This window comes from Puma concolor, chromosome E4 (assembly GCF_028749965.1).
Source record: "Puma concolor isolate L17-30 chromosome E4, mPumCon1.1.hap2, whole genome shotgun sequence".
Taxonomy (NCBI): domain Eukaryota; kingdom Metazoa; phylum Chordata; class Mammalia; order Carnivora; family Felidae; genus Puma; species Puma concolor.
Window position 1 is genome coordinate 790937 of NC_141683.1, and position 26527 is coordinate 817463.

The following is a 26527-nucleotide window of genomic DNA, read 5'->3' on the forward strand; positions in this document are numbered from 1 at the left end:
CTCGTGCTCTGTCTCCCTCTGTCTGTCAAGAATAAATAAATAAATAAATGTTAAAAAAAATTAAAAATACTAAAAATAGAAATACCATGGGATGCCTGGGTAGCTCAGTCAGTTAAGTGTCCGACTTCGGCTCAGGTCATGACCTCATGGTTCGTGGGTTCGAGCCCCGCGTTGAGCTCTGTGCTGACAGCTTGGAGTCTGGATCCTGCTTCGGATTCTGTGTCTCCCCTCTCTCTGCCCTTCCCCCACTCATGCTCTCTCTCTCAAAAATAAATAAACATTAAAAATAAAATAAAAAGATGGTATAAATATACATTTTTCCAAAATGAAATTTTGCGGGGAAAGATTGATCTTCATCATGGTGAGGAGATGGGTACCGGGCGGGTCGGAAGCTACAGGAGGTGGAGGTGGAGGGCGCTGGTCAGAGTGGAGAGGAGGTCCGGGAAAAGCCAAACCATGGGCGGCGGAGCACCCCGGCCTTGGGGAAGAAGGGCCGGAGCCAGAGGGGGCAGGAGGGGGCAGGAGGGGTCCCGGGGGCCCTGGGGATGGAGGCCAGGCCACATCCGGGGCAGTGGGGCAGGGGGGTGGGGGGTATGCAGCCTGGCCCAGAAGCAGCCTCCTCTTCCCCTGCGCCGCCTGTGTGTGTCCCCCGCTGGGCCCTGAGGCCCAGGTGCCGGGCCGCCTGTGCGGCATCACTCGGCATAAGGCTCGCGTGTGTGCGGGACGCAGACGAGACCAGACCGCGGTGGCCTTGCAGCCTAGAGATGAGAGGGACCTAGCCTGCGTTCCTCATCCGTTCAAAAGCCACTTCCTCCTGGGAGCCTGTCTGGACCACCTCCTTTCCCTCCAGTTCTGGGTCTGACCCATTGCCCTGCGGTGGCCTCTGACCCTGTCCCGCCTGCGGCCCCCTGGGCGCTGAGCTCCAGCCGAAGGCCAGGCTCGTGTCTGGACCCCCAGCACCTTGCACAGAGCCTGCGCCCTGCACGGTTTTGTTGTGTGTGCGTTCAGGTGATGGCAGATCAGCCGGCGGGCGACCTGAGACCTGGGGAACTGCTCGTGAGATTCGTCGTTTCCTCCTTCCTCCCTGTGGCGGCGGGAGGCTCGGTCCGGTCCCTGCGGAAGGGGCCTGTGTCCTCATGAGAGGCACCTCTCGGAAGCCTGGGCCACGACCGCGCTTCTGTTCTGTTGGACAGAACTGTAACTCCTGGCCTTAAGTCGAGGAGGCTGGGAAACGTGGCTTTAAAATCGGGCACGCGGTTGCGGAACCCGAGGCCTGTCTGCAGGGCAGGGGCGAGTGGGGCGGGGCGGCCGGAGGTGGGAGCAGACGGTGGGTGGGAAGCCGCACAGGAGGACTTCAAACTGCAAGTCTCCCTCTCTCCCGAAGCCTGGCCCCGTGGGTTGTCCCTGTGTCACGCCCCTGCTCGCTGGTGACTTCGGCCTCTGGCTCACTGTCGCCCTCTCCTGTGGTCACTCAAGTTCGGCGTCTGTGTGGATGACCCGTCCTCCAGCCCCTCGTTTCCTAGACCACTGCCCCCTTCACAGTCCTGCCCTCCCCTGGCTGTGGCTCGGCCCGGTGCCCCCACCCCCCACCCCACCGCGCTTTCCTTCTGTGGGAGTGGTTCTCAGACTTGAGCAGCAGGAGACGCGGCCTAGGGGCTGAGTCTGGGCCGCAGAGACGCGGGCCCTGTGTCCAGGCCTGAGGACCTGCCCCAGTGCCAGGTGGGCCCGCATTTGGAGGGGCCAGGGCTCTACACCCCCAGTCCGGCGATGGGCACGTCAGGCCCTGGATCCGCTACCCCCACCGCTCCTTCCCTGCTCGACAGTCTCCACCCTTCGCCCCCTTCGTGGCTTGGATGCCTTAGTTCAAAGGCCCTCACCTCCTTAACCCCCTGGGGCTGATCCTGCAGACCCCACTCCCAGCTGAACCTGGCTCTGTTGCTCTTCCAGATGGACCTGGCTTGGCCTCGGAGGGTCCCAGGGGAGGGTCCCGGGGGAGGGTCCCGGGGGAGGGTCCCGGGGGAGCGTCCCGGGGGAGGGTCCCGGGGGAGGGTCCCGGGGGAGCGTCCCGGGGGAGGGTCCCGGGGGAGGGTCTCCGGGGAGGGTCTCGGGAGTGTCCCGGGGGGAGCGTCCCGGGGGAGGGTCCCGGGGGAGGGTCCCGGGGGAGCGTCCCGGGGGAGGGTCCCGGGGGAGGGTCCCGGGGGAGGGTCCCGGGGGAGCGTCCCGGGGGAGGGTCCCGGGGGAGCGTCCCGGGGGAGGGTCTCAGGAGAGGGTCCCAGGGTGCTCACCGAGGTCTCCCTGCTCTGGTTCTGTTGGAGCTGATCGTGTCCCTGTCCGGGCTCCCTGTCCCCTCCTACAGCGCCCTCCCCTGCGGGACCTCCCCGGACCCGCGGCTCAGGGCTCAGGGCCTGAGGGGGGCCCCTACGCGTCTGGGGCTTTTCTGCGGCTCCTTCCCGTCCAGTACCCCGTCCCACGATTCCTGGCACCCACGCTCCTACCTGTGTTTCTTCTGCCCAGAGAGACGCCCACTAACTGCCCTCTCTGCTTCCCTTTTCCATGCTTTTCCACGCCTGCCCCGGGCAGCAGGCCGGAGCAAAGGTGGTGCCCCCCTAGCACACTTTCCTTCCCTCGGACAGACTGCCCTCTTCTGCCCACAGCTGCCAGCGTGGGCCAGAGACGGTCAGTTCTTATATTCTGTCCAAGTCTGGAGTTGTTTGGGTGGAACAGTGAGGCCTGTCACGCTAGAGTCGGGCACCAGGAACCAGTGTCACGGGCTGGCGTGGCTTCCGTGGGGATGACGTGGTTTCCCAGGACCACTCCAGCTACCTCGACATTAGAAATAAGTAGTCAAAAGAGGAACGCAAATATCTGTACATTTGGAAATTTAGAGAAAACCTCCCCAAGTCAACAGCACGAGTGACAGAAGAAATCCTAACAGAAATTTAAAAATAAATTAGAGCTGAACAGGAATACTTAGCGTCAGAAGTTGCAGGGTGCGGTGAAGCAGGACACGCCCAGCAATGAGCGCTTCATGCGGAAAGAAGGCAGGTTGAAAATTCAGAAGCTAAGAGTTGATTGGAGAAGTAGATAAAAGGGAAATAAACCCGAATAGGGAGCAGGCAAAAATTTTAAAAACGTTTGTTTTTAATTTAAAATTTTGTAAGCAAAGCTGTAGTTTTATGCCAGTCGTAGCCCCATAAAACCAGGGGTGGGGGGTGGGGCACATAAAAACCAAGCTGCAGTAGGGGTATCAGTAAAGCCAAGATGTCATTCTTTAAAGAAATGAGTGAAATATAAAAAAAAAAAAAAATAGCATGATTAATCGAGAAAAGAGGAGAAGGTCAATAAGTTAGTGATGAAAAAGAGATCATAACTATAGATCCAGCAGGAACTAAAATGTAAGATGCTGTAATTTTACAACTTAGAATAGACATATTTCTTTAAAAATTTTTTTTAATGTGTTATTTATTTTAGAGAGAGAGAGAGAGAGAAACAGAGGGAGAGGAACAGAGAGAGAGGGAGACACTGAATCCGAAGCGGGCTCCAGGCTCTGAGCTGTCAGCACAGAGCCCGACGCGGGGCTCGAACTCATGGACGGTGAGCTCATGACCTGAGCCGAAGTCGGACGCTCAACCGACGGAGCCCCCCAGGCGCTCCAGAAATAGACATACTTCTGAAAGTACCGTTTTTAAAACTAACAGAAGGACCCTGGTGGTCTGCAAAGTAGTTGAATCCTACCTACGTTATCATCTTCTCACGAAGAAAACTCAGGTCAGTTGTTTTACGGGCAAATTTACCAAATTTTCAAGGGACAGGAAATTCCAGTATTACAAAACTTCTTCCAGAGAATAAAATAGAGACACTCCCGGACTCATTCTGTGAGGCCAGGATGATAACCCCGAAACCAGACCAGACAGGATAGCATCAGAAAGAAACATTGTCGGCAAGTTTCACTCATGAATACACAGGCAACGTCTCTCAACACATCGTTGGCCAAATGATCACAGTCAGAATTGGCTAATGAAGGTAGTGTATCATGACAAGTGGTTTCTCCCCCCCACCAAATGCAGAAGTAGTTTACTATTAAGGAAACCATAAATGTTTTTCACTAACAGATGGAAGAATGACAGCTATGGGAGGGGGAGGGGGAGAGAGAGGGAGAGAGAATCCCAAGCCGGCCCCACGCTGACAGCACAGAGCTTGATGCAGGGCTCAGACTCAGGAACAGTGAGATCGTGACCTGAGTCGGAGTCGGAAGCTAACCGACTAAGCCACCTAGGTGCCCCGGAACTTTACTGAGAGTCTTCTTTCAAAAAGAAGTTTATTTTTATTTGAGAGAAAGAGAGAGAGAGAGAGAGAGAGAATCCCAGGCAGCCCTCTGCACTGTGAGCACAGAGCCCATGAACCGTGAGATCATGACCTGAGCTGAAATCAAGAGTCTGACGCTTGACCGATGGAGCCCGCCAGGCGCCCCTACCGAAAGTCTTTGTAAGGAAGACTTAAATCAGCAAAGCTGATTCCTTCCTAGTCTGTGGCTAGGAAGGTGCCGTAAGAGTTACTTCACAGAGTCACTGTCCCCAAACTACCTCTGGCTTCTGTAGAATTCCCATAAAAGTTCCCACAGGGTTTTCTCAGGAATGGGACAGGCTGGTTCCACGATTTGTACGGAAGAGCAAAAGCCCAGAGTATTTCAGACCCTTCTTCCCGAAGAGGAAGGTGGGAGGCCTTGTGCTGCCGGCAGGTGCGGTGTCGGCCCGAGTAGACGGTGTGACCAATACCAGACGACAGAGAGCCCCAGAAAGAGGCTCAGGGAAATGCAGCAGCCGTCCGTATTCCTGTAGCTGTGGGTCTGAGGCGAAAGGGTGAACGTGCCCTTTACGGATCAGGGACGATTGCGTATCGAAGTAGAAGGGCGCGAAACTATATCCTGCTTTCCCTCCTGCGCAAAAGTAGGCACTAGGTTGGCTAGAGTTAATACGAAAGACAAAACTTTAAAACCTTTACCAAAAAAATGTGGAAGAATCTCTACGGCCTCAGAGTAGGATAAGATTCGTTAAGATGTAGAGGTCAGTGAAAAAGAAAAGATGCACGAATTAAGGTTAAGAGCTTATCTTTTGAAAGATAACGTAAAGGAAGATAAATTCAAGCCAAAACCTGGGAGAACCTACTGCGGTAATATGGCCAACGAGGGATCGGGAGCGAGGTCCGCACCCTTGGGCGCCCGGCTTTGTCCTGTTGGCAAGCGAGGAAGGCTTTTTTCCTTCTCAGTTTTACTTTGCGTTTGAGGTCATTGGAGATGCGCACGCAGTTTAAGAAACAGTACACAGGGGCGCCTGGGTGGCTCAGTCGGTTGAGCGGCCGACTTCAGCTCAGGTCATGATCTCTCGGCCCGTGAGTTCGAGCCCCGCGTCGGGCTCTGTGCTGACTGCTCAGAACTTGGAGCCTGTTTCAGATTCTGTGTCTCCCTCTCTTTCTGACCCTCCCCCGTTCATGCTCTGTCTCTCTCTGTCTCAAAAATAAACTTAAAAAAAAAAAATTAAAAAAAAAAAGAAAGAAACAGTACACAGAGGCCCAGTGTGCTGTTCACCCGGTTTCTCCCAATGGTAACATCTTTTGAAACAGTATTGCAACCAGGGTGCTGACATTGATACAGTCAAGGTACCAGCATCTCTGCCACCGCAGGGCTACCTCCTGTGGCCTTTTTATAGACACGCCCACTTCCGCTCCCATCCCCGCCCCCAACCCCCACCCCCTGACAACAACTTCTCTGTTTGTACAATCTCAGGACTTCAAGGAGGTTATAGAAATGGGGCCCCTGCTTGGCTCAGTCAGTTGAGCATCCGTCTGAGTCTTGATTTCAGCTCAGGTCATGGTCTCACACTTCGTGAGATCGAGCCTCGAGTCCGGCTCTGCGCTGACGGCACTGAGCTTGTCTGGGATTCTCTCTCTCCCCCTCTTCCCCTTCCTCGACGGTGCCTGTGGGTGCACATTCTCTCTGTGTCTCAAAATAAATAAATAAACTTAATGAAATGGATTGTGGGCTTTAAAAAATGTAAAATAATGTAACTTTTAAAAAATGCTTATTTTTAGAGAGGGCACAAGTGAGCAGAGAGAGGGGCAGACAGAGAGGGAGAAAGAATCCCAAGCAGTCCCCATGCTCAGCAGAGCCTGACATGGGGATTGATCCCATGAACCATGAGATGGTGACCTGAGCTGAAATCAAGAGTCAGATGCTCAACCGACTGAGCCACCCAGGTGCCCCTAAAATAATAATAATAATAATGATAATAAAAAAAAAAAATATATATATATATATATTTTTTTTTTTCAGCAAAAAATCTTTGGGATCTAGGGCTGGCCGAAAACCTCTTAGTCGTGACAATAAAATCACCATTCGTAAATGGAAAAACAGGAAAAAATTGATAAATTGGACTTTATTTAAATTAAAAACTTTAGTCAATAAAAATAACCCTGTTAAGAGGATGAAAAGCTACAGAGTGGGAGAAAAATATTTGCAAACGACATATCCAACAAAGAACTAGTATCTAAAATATATAAAGAACTCTCAAAACTCAACAACAAAAAACCCAAACAATCCAATTAGAAAATGGGCAAAAGAAATGATGAGCTCTACACTTCCCGGCGTGGGGCTCGAACTCACAAACGGTGAGGTCATGACCTGAGCGGAAACCAAGAGCCGGACGCCTAAGTGACTCACCCAGGTGCCCCAAGCCCACAATCCATTTTGAGTTAATTTTTGTATAAGCTGTGAAACTTAGGGTAACTTCGTTCCTTCCTTCCTCTCTTCCTCTGTTTCTTTTCTCTTTTCTGTTTCTTGGCCTATCGATGTCCAACTGCTGTAGCACCATTTGTCGAAAAGACCGTTTTCTCTATTAAATTGCCTCTGCAGCTTTATCAAGGATCAGTGGGGGCATATTTGTGTGGCTTTATTTCTGGATTCTCAGTTTCTTGCACTGATACGTGGATCTCTGCCTACACTGGGGTCACACAGCCTCGGCTACTGTGGCTGTCTACGAAGTATGCAAACTTGGAAGACGGACGCCCCATCCCCACTTTATTCTTTTTCAAAATTGTTTTAGCTGTTCTAGTTCCTTTGCCTATGCCTATACATTTTAGGTTAATCTTGTCTGTGCCTACAAAATTTTGGCCGGGATTCTGATAGGAGTTGCGTTATACCTGTGTTCGTCTTTCTATGTAGACAATCACATCGTTTGCAAATAGGGCCGGTTTTTTGGTTTTCTTGTTTTCCCTTTGTGATCTATATGCCTTCTGTTACGTTTCTGCCTTAGTACAGGCTGGAGTTTCCGGCACTGTGTTGAATTAGAACAGGGAGTCTGGGAGCCCTTGGCTCAGTCCCTTAGGGTAGGGACTGTTCAGTCTTCCACAATGAAATAAAATGTCATCCATAGCTCTTTTGTTGATGTTCCTTATCAAGTTGAAGAAGTTCTTCTCTATTCTTAATCTTTGACAGTTTTAATCACGAATGGGGTTTGTATTAGTTTCTTAGCCCTGCTATAAAAAAAAAAAAACCCATAAACTAGTATTTCTTCTCTCATGATTCTGGAGGCTCCACGTCCAAAGTCAAGGTGTCCATCTAAAACCTGTGGGGGACTCGTCCCCACCTCTTCCTAGCTTCCAGCGATCTGTCCATGATCTTCAGTGTTCTTTGCTTACGGGTGCATCATTCAAGTCTTGTGTCTTCACATGGTCTTTCCTCTGTGTCTGTGTGTCCAGATTTCCTCTTTGCATAAGGATGCAGTCATACTGGATTAGGACCACCCTAGTGACCTTGTTTTAAGTCATACCTCTGTAAAGACCCTGTTTCCAAATAAGGCCACATTCTAATGTGCTGGCAGTTAGAACTGCAACATATGCTTTTGGGGGGACATAATTCAACCAATAGCAGATGTTGAATTTTGTCAAATGCTTTTTCTGTATTGGATGATGTGATCATGTGATTTTTCTTCTCTAGCTGGTTGATATGGTGGATTATAGTGATTGCTTTTTCTTTTTTTCAACATCTTTTAATGTTTTTGAGAGAGAGAGAGAGAGAGAGAGAGAGAGAGAGAGAGAGAGAGAACACAAGCGGGGGAGGGGCAGAGAGAGAGGGAGACACAGAATCCGAAGCAGACTCCGGGCTCTGAGCTGTCAGCCCAGCTGACATAGTCAGACGCCCAACTGACTGAGCCCCCAGGAGCCCCCAGGAGCCCCAAATTTCCAACGTTTAATACTACTATTAAATTACTTTTTAACACTTTGTTAAGGATCTTTGCATTTTTCATGAAGGATGTTGGTCTGTAGTTGTTTTCATTTTGTTTTCTTTTATTTTGTAGTGTCTCTGGTGTTAGTATTATGGCGATACCGGCTTCATAAAATGAATTGTGAAGAGTTTCCTCCTCTGGGAAGAGACTGTGTAGACCTGATGTTAATTTTTCTTTAATTGTTTGCTAGAATTCTCTAGTGAGACCATCTGGGCTTGGATATTTCTTTTTTGGAAGGCTTTTAATTACGAGTTCAGTTTCTTTAATCGTTAATTCCAACGATCTGTTTCAGATTGGGTGGGTTGTGACAGTTTGAGTTTTTGAGGAAGGGTAAGTGTTGCCTAAGTTGTCTAACTGCATGCTTGACGTTTTGGCCTGTGGATGCCCCTGCAAAGTTGTTCTCGGCACTCCCTTCACTCACGTCCTTTGGATGTCCTGGGGTCTGTCCTGTTTCGTTCCTGACATTGGTAATCTGTCCCCTCTTTCTCTTTTTCAGTCTTGCTGGATTAATTTTATATTAATTTTGTCGATCCTTTCAAAGAACTAGTCCTTGTTTCACTGATTTTTCTCTATTGTTTTTCCTTGGGTTCTGCTTTTCTGTCAATTACTTCCTTTGTTCTGGGTTTCAGTTGCTTTTCTTCTTCTGTTTTTCCTTTAGGGTCAAAGCTGAGGTGAGTAATTTCTAAGCGTTCTTATTTCCCAATACAGGCTTTTAATGCTATGAATGTCTCTTTAGGTGATGCTTTATCTACATCTCATACCTTGATATTGTTTTTAATTTTAATTTGTGTTTTAATGTCCATTCAGCTCAAAATATTTCTAGTTTTCCTTTTGATTTCTTCATTCTGTGGGTTATTTGGAAGTATGTTAGTTTCCAAGTATTTGGAGATTTCCACATATTTTCTGCTATTGATTTCTGGTTTACTTCTGCTGTGGTTAGATAGCACACTGCGTATGACTTGAATTCTCTCAATTGAGACTTACTTCACGGCCCAGGTTACAGCCTTCGTGGCCTATGTTCTGTGGACAATTGAAAAGATGTGTATTCAGCTGTTGGGCACCGTGTCCTGTACCCATCGACTGGACGCTGTTGGTTCATAGGATTGCGTTCTTCTTTCTCCTTGCTGACGTTCTGTCAGTTGTTGAGAGAACGGTGTTGAAGTCTACAATTATAATTGTGGTTTTGTGTATTTCTCCTTTCGGTTCGATTAGTTTTCACATCATATATTGTTTGCTGCATATATATTTAGGATTGTGATGTGTTCTTGATGGATTAATCTAGTATCCCTCTCTATGATCTTCTTAGTGATTTTACTCTGAGATGTGTTTTATCTGATATTAAATAGGTATGTCTGCTTTTCTCTGATTGATGTTTACATATCTTTTCCTGTCTTTTTATTTTATTATTTTCCTATCTTTTTGCTTTAAACCTGACTATATCATTATGTTTGAAGTGAGCGTTTTGTAGACATCATATAGTTGGATCATGTTTTTTATTTTTTTAATTTATTTGTTAAAAAAATTTTTTTAATGTTTTTATTTATTTTTGAGACAGAGAGAGACAGAGCACGAGCAGAGGAGGGGCAGACACAGAATCCGAAGCAGGCTCCAGGCTCCGAGCTGTCAGCACAGAGCCCGATGCGGGGCTCGAACTCACGGACCGCGAGATCGTGACCTGAGCCGAAGTCGGACGCTCAACCGACTGAGCCACCCAGGCGCCCCTGGATCATGTTTTTTAATCCACACTGACAGTCTTTGTCTTTAAATTGGTAATTTTTTAGACCATTTACATTTAATGTAATTGATATGTTAGGACTCTAGTCTGCCATTTTATTTATTTTTTCCTGTTTTTTTGTTTCTCTGTTTTTCTGTCATTTACTTGGACATTTTTTACAGTTCAATTTTGATTTATCTGTAGCATTTTTAAGTGTATCTTAAAACTGAAGATGTGGGGTGCCTGGGTGGCTCAGTCAGTTGAGCGTCCGACTCGATTTCAGCTTAGGTCCAAGATCTCGTGGTTTGTGGGATCGAGCCCCACATTGGGCTCTGTGCTGACTGCACGGAGCCTGCTCAGGATTCTCTCTCTCCCTCTCTCTGCCCCTCCCCTGCTCTCTCTCAAAATAAAAAAATAAACATTAAAAAAACTGAAGATGTTACATTATTTGCACATAACTTATCATAGTCTATGCCTGTTGACATTATTCAAGTGAAGTATAGAAACCTTACTTCCCTTTACTCTCCTCACTTAAAATGTAATTGTCTTAAATATTTCCTCTGTGTTCATTTAGAACCGTCTCAGACAGTGTTATAATTTTTGTTCCAACTGTCAGACATAATTCAGAAAACTCAAGGGAAAGAAAGCCTATTGTATTTACCCATATTTTCCTTACCATGTTCTTTCTTATTTCCTGATGTTTCAAGGCTCCTTCTTTTATCATTTCCTCTGTGTTTGGAGAACTTCCTTTGGCCATTTTTTTAAGGGTAGGTCTGCTGGTGACAAATTCTTTGTTTTCCTTCATTTGAGAATGTCTTAATTTCCCCTTCTTTCCTGAAGGATATTTTCACTAAGAATACAGATCTTTTCTTTTAGCATTTGAAAAATAGCATGTCATTTCCTTCTGGCCTCCATGGTTTCTGATGAGAAATCCACTGTCATTCAAATTGTTTTTCTCTCTTTCTTTCTTTTTTTTTTAATGTTTATTTTTGACAGAGAGAGAGGAGGAGGAGGGAGAGAGAAAGAGAGAGAGAGAGAGAGAGAAAGAAAGAAGATCTGAAGCAGGCTCCTTGCTGACAGCAGAAAGCCTGGTGTGGAGCTTGAATTTACGAACTGTGAGACCGTGACCTGAGCCGAAACCAAGAGTCAGATGCTTAACTGACTGAGCCACCCACACACCCCTAAATTCCCCATTTGTTATATCTTTTTTTTTTCCCTAAGACTTTCTATTTCTTTCATGAGCATTTCTATTTATTCATTCTTTTTAAGGGTATTTGTAATTGTTTGTTGACGCATTTTATCATGGCTACTTTAAAATGTTTGTCAGGTCTGGGGCGCCTGGGTGGCTCAGTGGGTTGGGTGTCTGGCTTTGGCTCAGGTCATGATCTCACAGTTCATGGACTCAAGCCCCGCATCGGGCTCTGTGCTGACAGCTCAGAGCCTGGAGCCTGCTTCGGATTCTGTGTCTCCCTCTCTCCCTGCCCTTCCCCATCTCACACTCTGTCTCTCTCAGAAATAAATCAACATTAAAAAAAATTTTTTTTAAATGTTTGTCAGGTCAACGTGATACTCTATATAGAAAACCCAAAAGTTTCCACCAAAAAACTGCTAGAACTGGGGCACTTGGGTGGCTCCGTTTGTTGTCAGACATTGGCTCGGGTCATGATCTCATGGTTTGTGAGTTCAAGCCCCGCATCAGACTCTGGGCTGACGGCTCAGAGCCTGGAGCCTCCTTCAGATTGTGTGTCTGTGTCTCTCTCTGCCCCTCCCTCCCTCGCACTCTGTCTCTCTCAAAAATAAATAAAGATTTAAAAAATTAGAAAGAAAAAACAACTGCTAGCACTGATCCATGAATTCAGCTAAGTCACAGGATATAAAATCAACGCACAGAAATCGGTTGTGTTTCTTTACACCAATAATGAAGCAGCAGCAAGAGAAATCAAGGAATCGATCCCATTTACAATTGCGCAAAAAACCATGAAATACCTAGGAATAAACCTAACCAAAGAGGTGAAAAATTTATACACTGAAAACTATAGAAAGCTATGAAAGAAATTGAAGAAGACACAAAAAAATGGAAAAAGATTCCATGCTCCTGGATTGGAAGAACAAATATTGTTAAAATGTCGACACTACCCGGGGCGCCTGGGTGGCGCAGTCGGTTAAGCGTCCGACTTCAGCCAGGTCACGATCTCGCGGTCCGGGAGTTCGAGCCCCGCGTCAGGCTCTGGGCTGATGGCTCGGAGCCTGGAGCTTGTTTCCGATTCTGTGTCTCCCTCTCTCTCTGCCCCTCCCCCGTTCATGCTCTGTCTCTCTCTGTCCCAAAAATAAATAAAAAAAAAAACGTTGAAAAAAAAAAATTTAAAAAAAAAAAATGTCAACATTACCCAAATCAATCTACACATGCAATGCAATCCCTATCAAAATAACACCAGCATTCTTCACAGAGCTAGAACAAACAATCTTAAAATGTTTATGGAACTAGGAAAGACCCCAAACAGCCAAAGCAATCCTGAAAAAGAAAACCAAAGCAGGAGGCATCACAATCCCAGACTTCAAGCTGTACTACAAAGCTGTCATCATCAAGACAGTATGGTACCGGCACAGAAACAGACACTCAGATCAATGGAACAGAATAGAGAACCCAGAAATGGACCCACAAACGTATGGCCAACTAATCTTCGACAAAGCAGGAAAGAATATCCAATGGAATAAAGACAGTCTCTTCAGCAAGTGGTGCTGGGAATACTGGACAGCGACATGCAGAAGAATGGAACCTGGGCCACTTCCTTACACCAGACACAAAAATAAACTCAACATGGATGAAAGACCTAAACGTAAGACAGGAAGCCATCAAAATCCTCGAGGAGAAAGCAGGCAAAAACCTATTTGACCTCAGCCGCAGCAACTTCTTACTCAACACGTCTCCGGAGGCAAGGGAAACAAAAGGAAAAATGAACTACTGGGACCTCATCAAAAAGCTTCTGCACAGCGAAGGAAACAATCAGCAAAACGAAAAGGCCACTGACGGAATGGGAGAAGATATTTGCAAATGACATAGCAGATAAAGTGTTAGTATCCGAAATCTATAAAGAGCTTATCAAACTCAACACCCAAAAAACAACCCAGTGGAGAAATGGGCAAAAGACCTGAATAGACACTTCTCCAAAGAAGACATCCAGACGGCCAACACATGAAAAAATGCTCAACTTCACTCATCATCAGGGAAATACAATGAGATACCACCTTACACCTGTCAGAATGGCTAACATTAACAACTCGGGCAACAACAGATGTTGGTGAGGGTGCAGACTGCTGGTGGGAATGCAAACTGGTGCAGCCGTTCTGGAAAACAGCGTGGAGGTTCCTGAAAAAATTAAAAGTAGAACTCCCCTACCACCCAGCAATTGCACCACTAGGTATTTCTCCAAGGGATACAGGTGGGCTGTTTCGAAGGGACACATGCACCCCCACGTTTACAGCAGCGCTATCGACAACAGCCAAAGGATGGAAAGAGCCCAAATGTCCATCGATGGATGAGTGGATAAAGAAGATGTGGTCTATATATACAGTGGAGTATTACTCAGCAATCAAAAAGAATGAAATCTTCAGCCAGGTCACGATCTCGCGGTCCGGGAGTTCGAGCCCCGCGTCGGGCTCTGGGCTGATGGCTCAGAGCCTGGAGCCTGTTTCCGATTCTGTGTCTCCCTCTCTCTCTCTGCCCCTCCCCCGTTCATGCTCTGTCTCTCTCTGTCCCAAAAATAAATAAACGTTGAAAAAAAAAAAAAAAAAAAAGAATGAAATCTTGCCATTTGCAGCTACGTGGATGGAACTGGAGGGTATTGTGCTAAGTGAAATTAGTCAGTCAGAGAAAGACAAAAATCATATGACTTCACTCATATGAGGACTTTAAGAGACAAAATAGATGGACGTAAGGGAAGGGAAACAAAAATAATATAAAAACAGGGAGAGGGACAAAACAGAAGAGATTCTTAAATACGGAGAACAAACTGAGGGTTGCTGGAGGGGTGGTGGGAGGGGGGATGGGCTAAATGGGGGAGGGGCATTAAGGAAGACACTTGTTGGGAGGAGCACTGGGGGTTATATGTGGGGGAGGAATCACTGGATTATATTTCTGAAATCATTATTGCACTGTTTGCTAACTAATGTGGATGTAAATTTAAATATATATATATATATATATATATATGTTTAAAAAATAAATAAAAATGAAATGTTTGTCGGGTAATTCTAACATCTGTTGATGTTGGTATTGGCAGGTATTGTCTTTTCTCATTGGTTTGAGACTTTTCTGGTTCTTGGTATGACAAGTGAGTTTCAATTGAAACCTGGACATTTTCTTACTATGAGACTTTAGCTTTTTTTTTATGTTTATTTATTTTTGAGACAGAGAAAGAGAGCACGCACACAAGCAGGGGAGGGGCAGAGAGAGAAGGAGACACAGAATCCAAAGCAGGCTCCGGGCTCTGAGCTGTCGGCACAGAGCCCGATGCGGGGCTCGAACTCATGACCCGCGAGATCATGACCTGAGCCGAAGTCAGATGCCGAACTGACTGAGCCCCCAGGCGCCCCGAGACTTTAGCTTTTGTGCAAACCTTCTGTTTCACTTGGCTTTCTCTGACTCGGCTCCAGCAGGGTGCCCCATCGATACTGCCGGCTGACGTAGAAATTCAGGTTCCCCTTATGAAGCCCCGTTTACTGTCGTGGGGTTGGGAGGTCTGGCTCTGCACGGGGTCTCCCCTGGTACCCGCTATAGGTGGCTTGGTCACCACTCAGGAGAGTCCTGACTCTCCAACAGCACTCCTCTGACACTGCCGGTCTTCGGGGCAGGGGCGCCTAGTGCTGTGTGCTGTGGGTGTCCACTTCCCCAGTGGCCATCACCGGTCCCAGTGGCAGGGGCCCGTGTCATTACTGGCCAGGGGGACAGAGTTCCACCTGCCCCGTCGGCTTTCTGCAACATAACTGGGTGGGAGCTGTGGGCTCACTTGTCCCGGCCGCGCGGGCTCCCTGCTGTCTCTGCTGGGTGCGTGGACTCGGGGCGTGTGTGTGTGTGTGTGTGTGTGTGTGTGTGTGTGTGGCTGGAGTACAACAGTTGTTCGGAACTTTGCTGCCACGCGAGGCTTCCCCTTTTCTGGTTCCGTCGCGGGAGAGAGCAGGCTTTTGCTGGGGCTTTTCCGGTCTGTGCCTCTTGGTGCTCGTGGGTTCTTTGGCTCTAAGTCTAGGACACGGGAGGCGGGAAGAAAACCCAGGGAATTCATCACCATGTTGTTCTTTGGTCCCAAGGTCAGAGTTGCCTTCTGTCTGTTTTATGTGTAAGGTCCGGCGTTTACCAGAAGGAACAGGGAAAGGTACATTTATAGCATCTTCCCAGAGTACAAGTTCTAACAATGGTTTTTACATTTTTAAATGGGGAAAAATTTTTTGGAGAATGTTATTTTATGACACATGAAAATTATATGAAATTCAAATTTCAGTGTCTACAAAGTTGTATTGGAAAACAGCCTCACCCATTTACACTTTGTCTCCACTTCTACACAGTGGCAGGGACCACGTTGTCGAAGGGCCTGAAGTATTTACTGTCAGCAAAACGTTTTTCTGGATTAAGATCCAGAACATTTAAAAAGAATTTTTTTTAATGTTTGTTTATTTTTGAGAGAGAGCAGGTGCGAGCGGGGCAGGGGCAGAGAGGGGGACAGAGGATCTGAGCAGGCTCTGTGTTAACAGCAGAGAGCCCAATGTGGGGCTCAAACTCATGAACCGCACGGGATCATGACCTTGGCTGAAGTCAGACGCTTAGCGGACCAAACCACCCAGGTGCCCCAAGAACGTTTTTTAAAAACAAGCAAAAAGAGGGGCACCTGGTGGCCCAGTGGGTGCAGCATCCACTTTTCATTTTGGCTCAGGTCATGATCCCAGGGTCGTGGGATTGAGCCCCGTGTCGGCCTCTGTGCTGAGTGTGGAGCCTGCTTGGGACTCTGTCTCCCTCTGCCCCTCCCCTGCTCTCACTCTCTAAAAAAGAAAAGTCAAAGCTGAAGATCGATGAGAAAAGGAAACAACCTGATAGAAGGTTAGGTAAGAGCTGGAAATAGGTTTTTCCTAGACAAGGAGGCGTGAGAGCCGCAGGGGCGCGTCCCCGGGCTGCCGAGCGGCCCTCCCATCTACTCGCCAGGGACCGCCAGTTCTACGACAGCCCGACTCTCGAGGCTCATCCACCTGCTGTCCAGCGGCCGGGAGGAGCTCCGTCTTGTGCCCGACGAGGGCTCTCCGTGCATTGAAGGCTTCTGGTCAACCTCCAGTATCCTGAGATGCTGGTCTTTAACAGTTCTGTCAAGTATTATTACTGCTTTTGGGGAACAGGATGTGTCAATTAAAATCTTTTGTAGTAGGATTGTTTTAGAAAAGAGAAAAGGGACAATTAAAGGCTCAGCCACGGGGGGGGGGGGGTGCCGCACCCCCAGGAGAGTCAGGTCAGCACCAGGGAGGAAGCACTGAGTGTTAGAACAAGATATCCCAGAGGTGAAGGATGTGAGCTCTCAGACTGAAAGCCTCCAGCAAGTACCCATGATAATAAATGGGAAAGTAAGAGCTACACCAAGACGTGTTGTGGAAATATTTTAGAATATTGGATAAAGCTTCAGGAAGAGAATCCACATTGGCGGGTGGAGGATTGGGTCGCGTCACTGAATTTTGGAAGAACGTAATGTCCGAACCCAAATCTATTCTTTTTTTTTTTTTAACTTTTTATTTTTAAAAAGTTACATCCAAATTAGTTAGCATATGGTGCAACAATGATTTCAGGAGTAGATTCCTTAGTGCCCCTCCCCCATTTAGCCCATCCCCCCTCCCACAGCCCCTCCAGTAACCCTCAGTTTGTTCTCCGTATTTAAGAATCTCTTCTGTTTTGTCCCCCTCCCTGTTTTTATATTATTTTTGTTTCCCTTCCCTTATGTTCCTCTGTTTTGTCTCTTAAAGTCCTCATATGAGTGAAGTCCTATGATATTTGTCTTTCTCTGACTAATTTCACTTAGCTAATTTCACTAATAATAGCCTCCAGTTCCATCCACGTAGCTGCAAATGGCAAGATTTCATTCTTTTTGATTGCCGAGTAATACTCCATTGCATATATATATCTATGTCTATCTGTCTCTCTCTCTATATATATACACCACGTCTCCTTAATCCATTCATCCATCGAGGGACATTTGGGCTCTTTCCATCCTTTGGCTGTTGTCGACAGTGCTGCTGTAAACGTGGGGGTGCGTGTGTCCCTTCGAAACAGCCCACCTGTATCCCGTGGAGAAATGCCTGATAGTGCAATTGCTGGGTCGTGGGGTAGTTCTATTTTTAGTTTTTTGAGGAACCTCCATGCTGTTTTCCAGACTGGCTGCACCAGCTTGCGTTCCCAACCCAAATCTATTCTTTTTTTTTAATGTTTATTTATTTTTGACAGAGAGAGAGACAGAGCCTGAGCAGGGGAGGGGCAGAGAGAGAGGGAGACACAGAATCCGAAGCAGGCCCCAGGCTCTGAGCCGTCAGCACAGAGCTTGACATGGGGCTCGAACCCACAGACTGCGGGATCATGACCTGAGCCGAAGTCGGACGCTCAACTGACTGAGCCACCCAGGCGCCCCCCAAATCTATTCTTAAGTTACTCTAGAGTGAAGGTAAAATTGGGACTTGTTCAGGGGCGCCTGGGTGGCGCAGTCGGTTAAGCGTCCGACTTCAGCCAGGTCACGATCTCGCGGTCCGGGAGTTCGAGCCCCGCGTCGGGCTCTGGGCTGATGGCTCAGAGCCTGGAGCCTGTTTCCGATTCTGTGTCTCCCTCTCTCTCTGCCCCTCCCCCGTTCATGCTCTGTCTCTCTCTCTGTCCCAAAAATAAATAAACGTTGAAAAAAAAAAATTAAAAAAAAAAAAAAATTGGGACTTGTTCTGATAGGTAGGGTCTCAAAAGATGTATGGCCCACGCCCGTGTTCTCAAAGAGCCATAAAGTGGGGCGGGGTGCCTGGGTGACTCAGCATTCGACTCTTGAGTTCGGCTCAGGTTATGATCTTGTGGTTTGTGAGTTCGAGCCCTGCTCTGGGCTCTGTGCTGACGGTGCAGAGCCTACTTGGGATTCTCTCTCTCTCACCCTTCCCCCACCTCAAAAACCAAAAAACTATGGAGGGATGTGCTCCAGTAGAATGGACCAGAGCCCTCCCACCGCTGGGGAATGTCCGTGCAACAGCCAGTCCCAGACGGAGCAGGAGTGAGACTCCAGGGTGATGGCCTATGAAGAAAAATGGAGACCAGGGTGGAGAGAGGCTGTGAGTCGGGGGTGTGGGAGACCTTAGCCAGGGATTTAAGCAAACTCAAGTGAATGGAGAAAGAAAAAAGTAACAGTTAATTCCTGGAGAAGGTTGTGTAAGAACAAAAGTAATCATAAGATAACTTCTAAAAATCTTGAAACTTTTTTCTTTTCATAGCACACAACTTGATTCATAGTCACACAGCGATGGGAGCGCTGGAGGGCTGGCGAAAGCAAGACGACCAGGTTTAATCAATTTACATAAAACAACCTTATTGGAGCATTAAGTACACAAAGTACATAGATGCATTAATTGAAGCATTATTTACACGGAATCAAATGAACCCGTTTCAGGTGTACTGTTAGTTGGGTCGACGGTGATGCATATGGAACATTCTGGGTCTGCAGAAACTCTCCTGTCCCCCTTTGTGGCCCCAGGCCACCACTCGCCTGCTTCCTGCCACTTTCGGTGAGGTTCATCTGTCGTAGGGTTTCGTGTGCATGGGGTCCTGCTGTGTGCACGATTCGTGGCTGGCGTCTCTCTCAGAATGCGCCTGAGATCCCTCCGGGTGGTTCCAGGACATTCTGCCCTCTGGACGTGCCGCCATCTTCGCACATCCCCCCAGATTCAAGGCGGCCCTGTGGGTTCGAGTCGGGGCCCGAGTCCAGGCAGGAAGACCCGTCTCAGGAGGTCCAGCGCTGGTCCTGACGTGCCGAGCACGTCCCCAGCTCTGGCCCCATGTGTGTGGGGTTTGCTCTCTCACTTCACTCAGGACTGTGACCCCTGTCCCTCGGGGCGCTCTTTGTCCCCCTCCTTGCCCTACGCTCAGCGGACATAATACCCCCTGTGTACTTACTGTACCTACTGAACTGTGGGCTTCATGGCCGAGCACATGCCTCATCCGCGTTTGCGGGGTGCCTCGTGTGGGGTTCCCGAGAGCAAGCAAGGTCTGGGGTCTTTTATCTCTGTTGCTATGTACCTGCTCACAGCAGACATGTGAGGGGTGGTGCGTGGGTGACAGGGCTTGGGGGTCACCGCCGTAGGTGTGAATTTCCACCAGGATGTGCCCATCAGCTCCCCGGATACAAACAGGGTCCCCAGGAAGAGACGGCACAGCGTGACCAGCACTGGCCCAGTGTGTGGCCCCGTCGGGACGTGGAGGCCGCAGAGAGGCCTCTGCTGTTCGGAGGGTTATGTGAGGCCGCACCCCTGCACGTGCCGGTGTGAGCGCTTCTCCCTGGGGTGTGTCCGGAGACGGGCTGGACGCCCCTCCACCCCAGAGCTGTGGTCGCTGACCTTTGTGTCCTGTGTCTTCTGTCCCACGGCTCAGACTCGCCAGCTTAAGTCGGGGGCAGGCGACAGGTCCCAGGGCACTCGAGCAGCTGGTGGAAACGCCCAGAACAAAGGGAAGACTGTTGGCGGCTGTCGAGGGGTCTGGGCATGAGGGTCAGTGTGCTTGTGGTGAATTGAAGTGGGCCCCTTCTGTCTCAGGAATACACCCCGAGGCGTTGAGGGTTGTTGGGGTGACGTGCCTGGTCTGGCGGCCGGATGATAATTGTGGATTTTCTCCTGAAGTTTAATTTCACCACCTGTCAAAATGGGATTGTTGTATTTCTCTCTTAAATTATTGGGGAATAATAATTAGACCAAGAATGGCTTTACATGTTTCTATGTTAACGATTCTCAGCTTGGAGTCACTGCCGGTAATTGGCTCTTGGGAGCTGAGGAGATTCTAAGAAGGCGCCTCCCGGGCTTGGCTGGGAGGCCGTTGGCACCAGGGGCCGTTGCAGCTCCAGGACAGGTGGCTCCGGGCCAGGATCGGTCTGGTCTCGCTGCTCCGCGTCAGTGGCTGGTCTCGTGGAGCGCAGGCTCTGTGGGCCTCGTTCCAGCTGCTTTGCCGTGGGAAGCTGCTGTGTTACAGCAGCAGGTGCAACTTGCCGAGGCCCCCATCCTGCACTGGTACCCAGCCTGCCGGCACGGGCCCGTCCGCTCTGGGGCCGGGACTGAGACGATGCCAGCCCGCTAAACCCTCACATCGGTGAGCTTCACGCTGCACAAGAGGGAACCCGGCCCCAGGTCCCTTCGGTCCCTTCCGTCCCTTCCGTCCCTTCCGTCTGTGTGTGTGCCGAGCAGACCGTGTTCTCGGCTGCGGGGCCACCTCAAACATGACCCAGGTTCTCCCCATGCTTGTGGGCTTGCGGGAAGGGACCGACAGTCAACCAGTAAATAAGTAGGAAAATGCCAGACAGAAATAAAGTGAGGCGCTGTGATGAAGGGGGGGTCACTTCTTTAGATGACGCTGAGGGAGGCACCTTTGCCGAGGTCTAGATGACAGGTCAGAGCCAAGCGTGTGAAGACCGGGGGAAGAACATTCCAGAACATTCCAGACAGAGGGAGCATGTGCAGATGCCGCAGTGTGTGACTTGGCAGGGGTGAGGGGAGAGCTGGCACAGGGGAGGCGGGTGGGAAGGAGGGTCAGATCATGGCCTCCTGAGTCACAGTGGAAACTCTGGGTTTTATTTGTGAGCACAGCGGGGCGTTGTTGGAAGGTTTTGATCGGGAGTAATGGGATCTGAGCTCCGTGTGTGAGGGGCCGTGTAGTCTGCGGGGCGGCCGCCGCGATGGGTGCCGCTGCTGGGGTCCTGGGGGGGGAGGGGGGGCCGCCGCGATGGGTGCCGCTGCTGGGGTCCTGGGGGGGGGAGTGCTGGGGTCCTGGGGGGGGAGGGGCAGCCGCCACGATGGGTGCCGCTGCTGGGGTCCTGGGGGGGAGTGCTGGGGTCCTGGGGGGGGAGGGGGGGCCGCCGCGATGGGTGCCGCTGCTGGGGTCCTGCGGGGGGAGGGGGGGCCGCCGCGCTGGGTGCCGCTGCTGGGGTCCTGCGGGGGGAGGGGGGGCCGCCGCGATGGGTGCCGCTGCTGGGGTCCTGCGGGGGGAGGGGGGGCCGCCGCGATGGGTGCCGCTGCTGGGGTCCTGCGGGGGGAGGGGGGGCCGCCGCGATGGGTGCCGCTGCTGGGGTCCTGGGGGGGGAGGGGGGGCCGCCGCGATGGGTGCCGCTGCTGGGGTCCTGGGGGGGAGTGCTGGGGTCCTGGGGGGGGAGGGGGGGCCGCCGCGATGGGTGCCGCTGCTGGGGTCCTGCGGGGGGAGGGGGGGCCGCCGCGATGGGTGCCACTGCTGGGGTCCTGGGGGGGGCGGGCAGAGGGGGGTCTGCGAGCTCTGTGTGCTCTGGAGCAATTGCTGGCTTGGCTTGCCGATGGATTTGACTTCCGCAGCTGGGGAGAGAGGGGAGTCTGGCCTGGGCCAGTAGGTGGGTGGTGACACATTTCCTGACATTGACAAGCTGAGCGTCGTCCCGTGTGGCCGTCACCTCCACGTCCGAGCAGAGTCCCCGACGGTGACTCGGGTCGGACACCCGGACACGGGGTCTGAGGTGTATTTGCTGCATCAGAGGTCGAGTGGGGCGTGTTGTGAGTTTGAGGACAGGAGAGTGGGTGAGGGGTGTCCGTCTGGAGAGAAGGAAGTAAACGTCTGGTGGGATTGTGGCCTGGTGGCCGTTAGGGACGGTGGCCGTTTGCGTTCTCTGGCAGCGGTCAGCTCGTGGGCTTGCCCGGGGCCGGAGACGCCAGCGCGGCTTGGGGGGCGCAGGGCTGCGGTGAGAGGGGGGCCCGGCCTCTCTCTGCACCAGCTGGCCTCCAGCGTGACCCTCTCCCTCCGCCGTCCCGGATCCTGTGACCCTGATGGAGCCCTCCCGGCCGCTGCCCTCCCCACCTCCCTGTGTCTGGATGCCCTTCCTTGGGTCGGCTCAGGGTCCTAGCATGCACGAATGTGGGGGAGCCCCAAAGTCGGATGCCATCGATGCCTTCTGTCTCCAGGTCTGCCCGGAGGGAAACAAACACTGACCAGTACGTTTTCTCTTTGTAGGTTTTGGACAAAGCTTCTGCTCGAGGACTGGCCAGGACCTCCCGGGAGATCCCAGCTGCCCTCTGTGCCCAGGATATGTCTTTGCAGCTCCCGACCTCCCCACCCCAGCAGCCCCCCCCGCTTGTACCAGTGTAGGAGGAATCCCTTCCTATTCCCCTTGGGTGCTTTCTGGGTTGCGGAGACCCATCCACAGAGGGACACACGCGGCTGAGGGTCCGGAGGCTGAGGCGTGGAAAGAGTACCTTCACCCCCCACGTCATTCCGCCTCCGAGGGCAGGGCCGGCGTCTGAGGGGGGCAGGGGTGCGGTGGTCGAGCGATGGTCCTGGGACCTGCAGGACTCCACCGTCTGCTTTCCAGCTTGTACCCAGCTCACTCACAAGGCTCCTCGTGACCCCTGTGCGACCGAGACCTGGGGGGCAGCCTTGTACGCGGCTCCCGTGGAGATGCGGCACCACCCCCAGGGAAATGTGACTGGACGTCACTTGGCCCCTGGCAGGTGGGGCAGGGGTGGGGGCAGTTTTCAGGAACTCTGCCAGCAGATCCGGGCTCTGAGGCCGTCCCCCGCTCTGTGTGGTGGTGGCCTGTGGCCGGCGTGGTGGGTGTGGGTCCCCGGGCGGGGACGCCAGAGTGTGACCGGAAACGCTGTGGGATGAGTGGTTGGCGGGCTTTTCAAAGCTTGCTGAGCACGTGTGGCTGAGGCGGTGGTTGGCGGAGTGGCGGGAGGTTTGGGGTGCGCCTGAACACGGGGGGCAGTGCCTGGGGGCGAGGACTGTGTCCTGGGTCATGGGGAGTCGCCGTGGCCCTCTCCGTCGCCCGGCCTGGCGTGCCCCCAGCACGGCGCTGTCTTACTCGGCGTCGGGCACTTGTCTGTCGTGCGGGGCGGGGCGCGGAGGGGTCTCCTGCTGGCGGAGACCCCACCCTCCCGCCCTTTGCTCCGGCTCTTGACCCAGAGGCTCCTTCCTTCCTCGCCCTGCTGCTGAGGGGATGCTTCTGGGACCGGGGCTGGCCGGCCGCCATTGCCACGTCGGAGGGGAGGGGAGGTGGGGCTGCTGGTGACCCGTGTCGTCCCTCGGACCCCCTTCGGCTGGGCCGCCCCCTCGGGCTGCGGGGCCTCGCCCTCGGTCGCGCAGGGCAGACGAGCCGTGCTGGTGGAGGGGTGGCGTCCACACACGCGTGTGTCCCTCGTGCGGCCTGCGGGTCTGGCACCTGAACACGCAGACGCTGTTCCACACGCTGGCCCTGCCTGCCTGACTCCGCCGTGCGGCCCAGTGCCACCTCGGGGGCTCGGGGCGGCCCGGGACAGGTGTGAGCCAGGCAGGGTCCCAGTGCCACCTCGGGGGCTCGGGGCGGCCCGGGACAGGTGTGAGCCAGGCAGGGTCGGGCGAGTGCCCTGGGGCTCCTTCCTCCTCCCTGGACTCTGGCTTCTCCACTGCCGCGTCCTCTCGAGGTCCCTCTGCTGACACGCTTTGCGGCTGGGGAAGGTGCTCCTGGCCCTGACCTCCAGCCGCCCCGTCGAGGGCCGCCGTGGTGGCTGAACACTTTCCCCTCGCCCGTCCCTCCCTCGGCCAGGTGCTGGGTGCTGGACAGGGCGGGCGCCTGGGCTGTGGTCATGTTCGTCGACCTCGGCCGGTCGGCCACCCTCCCCGTGCGGTCCCTGTGCGGCCTGGACAGTGACAACTTCAGGGCCATCCCCCCTCTGACTCAGCCATTCATGCTGGACAAAGGTGAGCCGCCCTCCACCCTCCTGAGATGCAAGGGGCCTCAGCAGGACGGCCGGGGAGGGGGCAGCCGGAGGGCGGCCAGGGGGCAACCAGGGGACATCTGAGGGGTGGCCGGGGGCGACCAGGGGTGAGACCAGGGGGCAGCTGAGGGGAGGCCAGGGTGCAGCTGAGGGGAGCTGGGGGGTGACCAGGAGACCAGGGGGCAGCTGAGGGGGGTTGCGGGGCGACCAGAGGGGTGACCAGGGGGCAGCTGAGGGGGGCCGGGGCCTCTGGGTGCCTTTCGGGGTGTCTTCTGTGATCTCACCCCAATTTCCGGATCTGCCCCTGGCGTGTTTGCTGGGTGCCTGAGAGGGACCGCAGGGCCTGCTTGTGGGCACAGGGCCCCCCCCCCCCCAGCTTTTGCCAGAGCTGCTCAGCTTTTGTCTGGTTCATGTGTGTTGATTTCCCTGGGAAAGGGTTCTGTCCAGAGGAAAAGTAGAATCTGAAAGCCACGATAGATGAGCACCGGACACGGGGTCTCCTGACGCGTGGTTTCTTTAGGTCCAGACACCTGTCGGGCCTCGGTTTCCACACCCTCGGGATGGAGACGCCTCTTCTCGGCCTTTGTGCTTCTGTCGAGGTCGGGGTCGGGTTAGATGAAGTGTGAACGGGGGAGAGAATGCTGGGGGGGGGGGGTGAGGTTCAGGAGGGGAAGCGGCGGTGAAGAAGGACCAGGAAGGAAGGAGGATGGAGAGGCGCTCCCCCAAGAGCAGCGGCCAGGGGGCCTCGGACGGCTGCGCCCCCAGGGCGTGGGCTCCACCCAGAGGTCGTCTCGGGTCACTGCATGCACAGGGCCCCTGCTGCCCAGGCTGGGGAGTCACAGGCCCAGGACGGCAGGTGTACGACGTCCCCCTTTAAGGATGAGGAGAATAAGGCTCAGAAAGGTGAAAGGAACTTCCTCACTTTCGTAAAAACGAAACAGCACAGCTGGGGACAGACCCGAGGTCCCCTCCGTGAGGCCAGTTTACACACACAGGAGGCCCAGGGTTGGGCGCGGGTGGACGGGCTCTGAGTGGGGGAAGGGCTCCCAGAGGGTGGGTTTCTGGCAAGCGCCCTCGCTCGCCCGCCCCACTTGGTGAAGGCTTCCCTGCCTTCCAGCGTCCACCCTGGTGCCAGAACCCCGAGAGCAGAGTTGAACAAACACGGTCTTCTGTCCCCAGGATTTCCCACCGGACGATGTAAAATCCCAGATCCCGGCAATAATTTTAGCGACGATAATAGACCTACTTTTACATGCTCTTTCTTTATGGTCCCCCCCGCCCCCAGCAATCTTCTCCGGGCCCTGTAGCAGGAGCCCCCCCACCCAATGTCCTCGCAGCCACCGCAGCCTCCCCTTCCTTCTCCGTGACCCGACCTGGTGCCACCAAGGTGCCCTTGTTGTGTTCTGCAGGCATTTTGAGTTCGGACCAGGCGATCCGTCACTGGTGTTTTGAACTTGGAGGTACCTGCCCCGTGTCTGTGCGCCTTCCCGTGCCCCACTATCACCTGGCATTTCCCCTAAAGAAACTGAACTTATCCAGGGGTTGGGTGGACGGGCCGGGCGGTCCTTCCTTTCCACGAAGACCGACTCTCTCTCTTCCAGTCGGGCATCCTGATGTTCGGAGAGTTTAAATGACACGGCCACCGTGCGCCCTCCCCGTCCCAGTCTGCCTGCCCCGTCCTCAGACGCGTTGCACTCTCGAGACCTTGGGACGAAGAGGCCCCGGCACCCACAGCTGCTGCCACTCGCACGTGGCCTGGCCCCCGGCTCACCCCTCAGAAGAGTCAGACGTCTCCGTGTGTCCTGTGTCTGGAGCCTCCGTGAGGTTGAAGCCTGAGGCAGCCGGCGGGCCCTCCCCACGCCTCCTCTGTGCACCCGGAGCATGACAGGACGGGCATTGTTGCCCTGTGGTTCTGAGGAACAGAGGGGCCCGGCGTCGGGTCTTCCTGGCCTTCCCGGGTGGGATTGGGGAGCACTTAAGCGCCGAGCGGTCACCTCGAATAAATGCCGGCATGTTTCGTGAATCTGGGTGTTGATCCTTCTGTGTGGCCACCGTCCCCGGCCCTGCCCTGTGAGACCAGAGCCGCCGTGGTGTGTCTGCCCCCCGCGGTCCCCCGGAACCCCGCCGTCCTGAGCAGCTCGTTTGTCCTGGTGCAGAGAAGAGCCCTGGGCGTTCCATGCTCAGGACGGTACAGCCTCGTTTCTCTTCTGTGCTTTGCAGCTTCAAGAGAGCCCTCGACTCAAGGTCAGGAAGGAGGAGTGGAGTTTGAGCGGAAAGGTGGAGGGCTCCCTTCGAGTTGGTCTCCGCTCACCAGAGCTGGCGCTCCCCCTCATGTCAGGGAACATGGACCCCTCTGTTCCTTTATTTTTATTTTTAAAAGATCTTAAGCAGGTTGCATGCCCAGCGTGGAGCTCGGTGCAGGGCTTGAACTCATGACCCTGAGGTCCAGACTGGAGCTGAGATCAAGAGTCGGACTGAGCCACCCAGGCGCCCCTGCGCTGTTCAAGTAATTTCATTAGTGAGGCGCCTGGGTGGCTCAGTCCGTTAAGCATCTGGCTCTTGATTTCTG

General features: G+C 52.6%; 1 protein-coding gene and 1 long non-coding RNA gene across 2 annotated transcripts; both read left to right on the plus strand.

The window, feature by feature from the left end:
• The first annotated feature begins 23000 nt into the window (after window positions 1–23000).
• On the plus strand, window positions 23001–24042 carry TDRD10 (tudor domain containing 10). The gene is given in 4 exon segments (XM_086694557.1): window positions 23001–23076; window positions 23168–23235; window positions 23237–23365; window positions 23584–24042. Coding segments are annotated over 4 exon segments (732 nt in total).
• Window positions 24043–24557: 515 nt separating this feature from the next.
• Window positions 24558–25981, plus strand: LOC147572168 (uncharacterized). Its single transcript, XR_015246144.1, has 2 exons — window positions 24558–25418; window positions 25560–25981. It is a non-coding gene; the product is annotated as an uncharacterized LOC147572168 (long non-coding RNA).
• The last annotated feature ends 546 nt before the right edge of the window (window positions 25982–26527 follow it).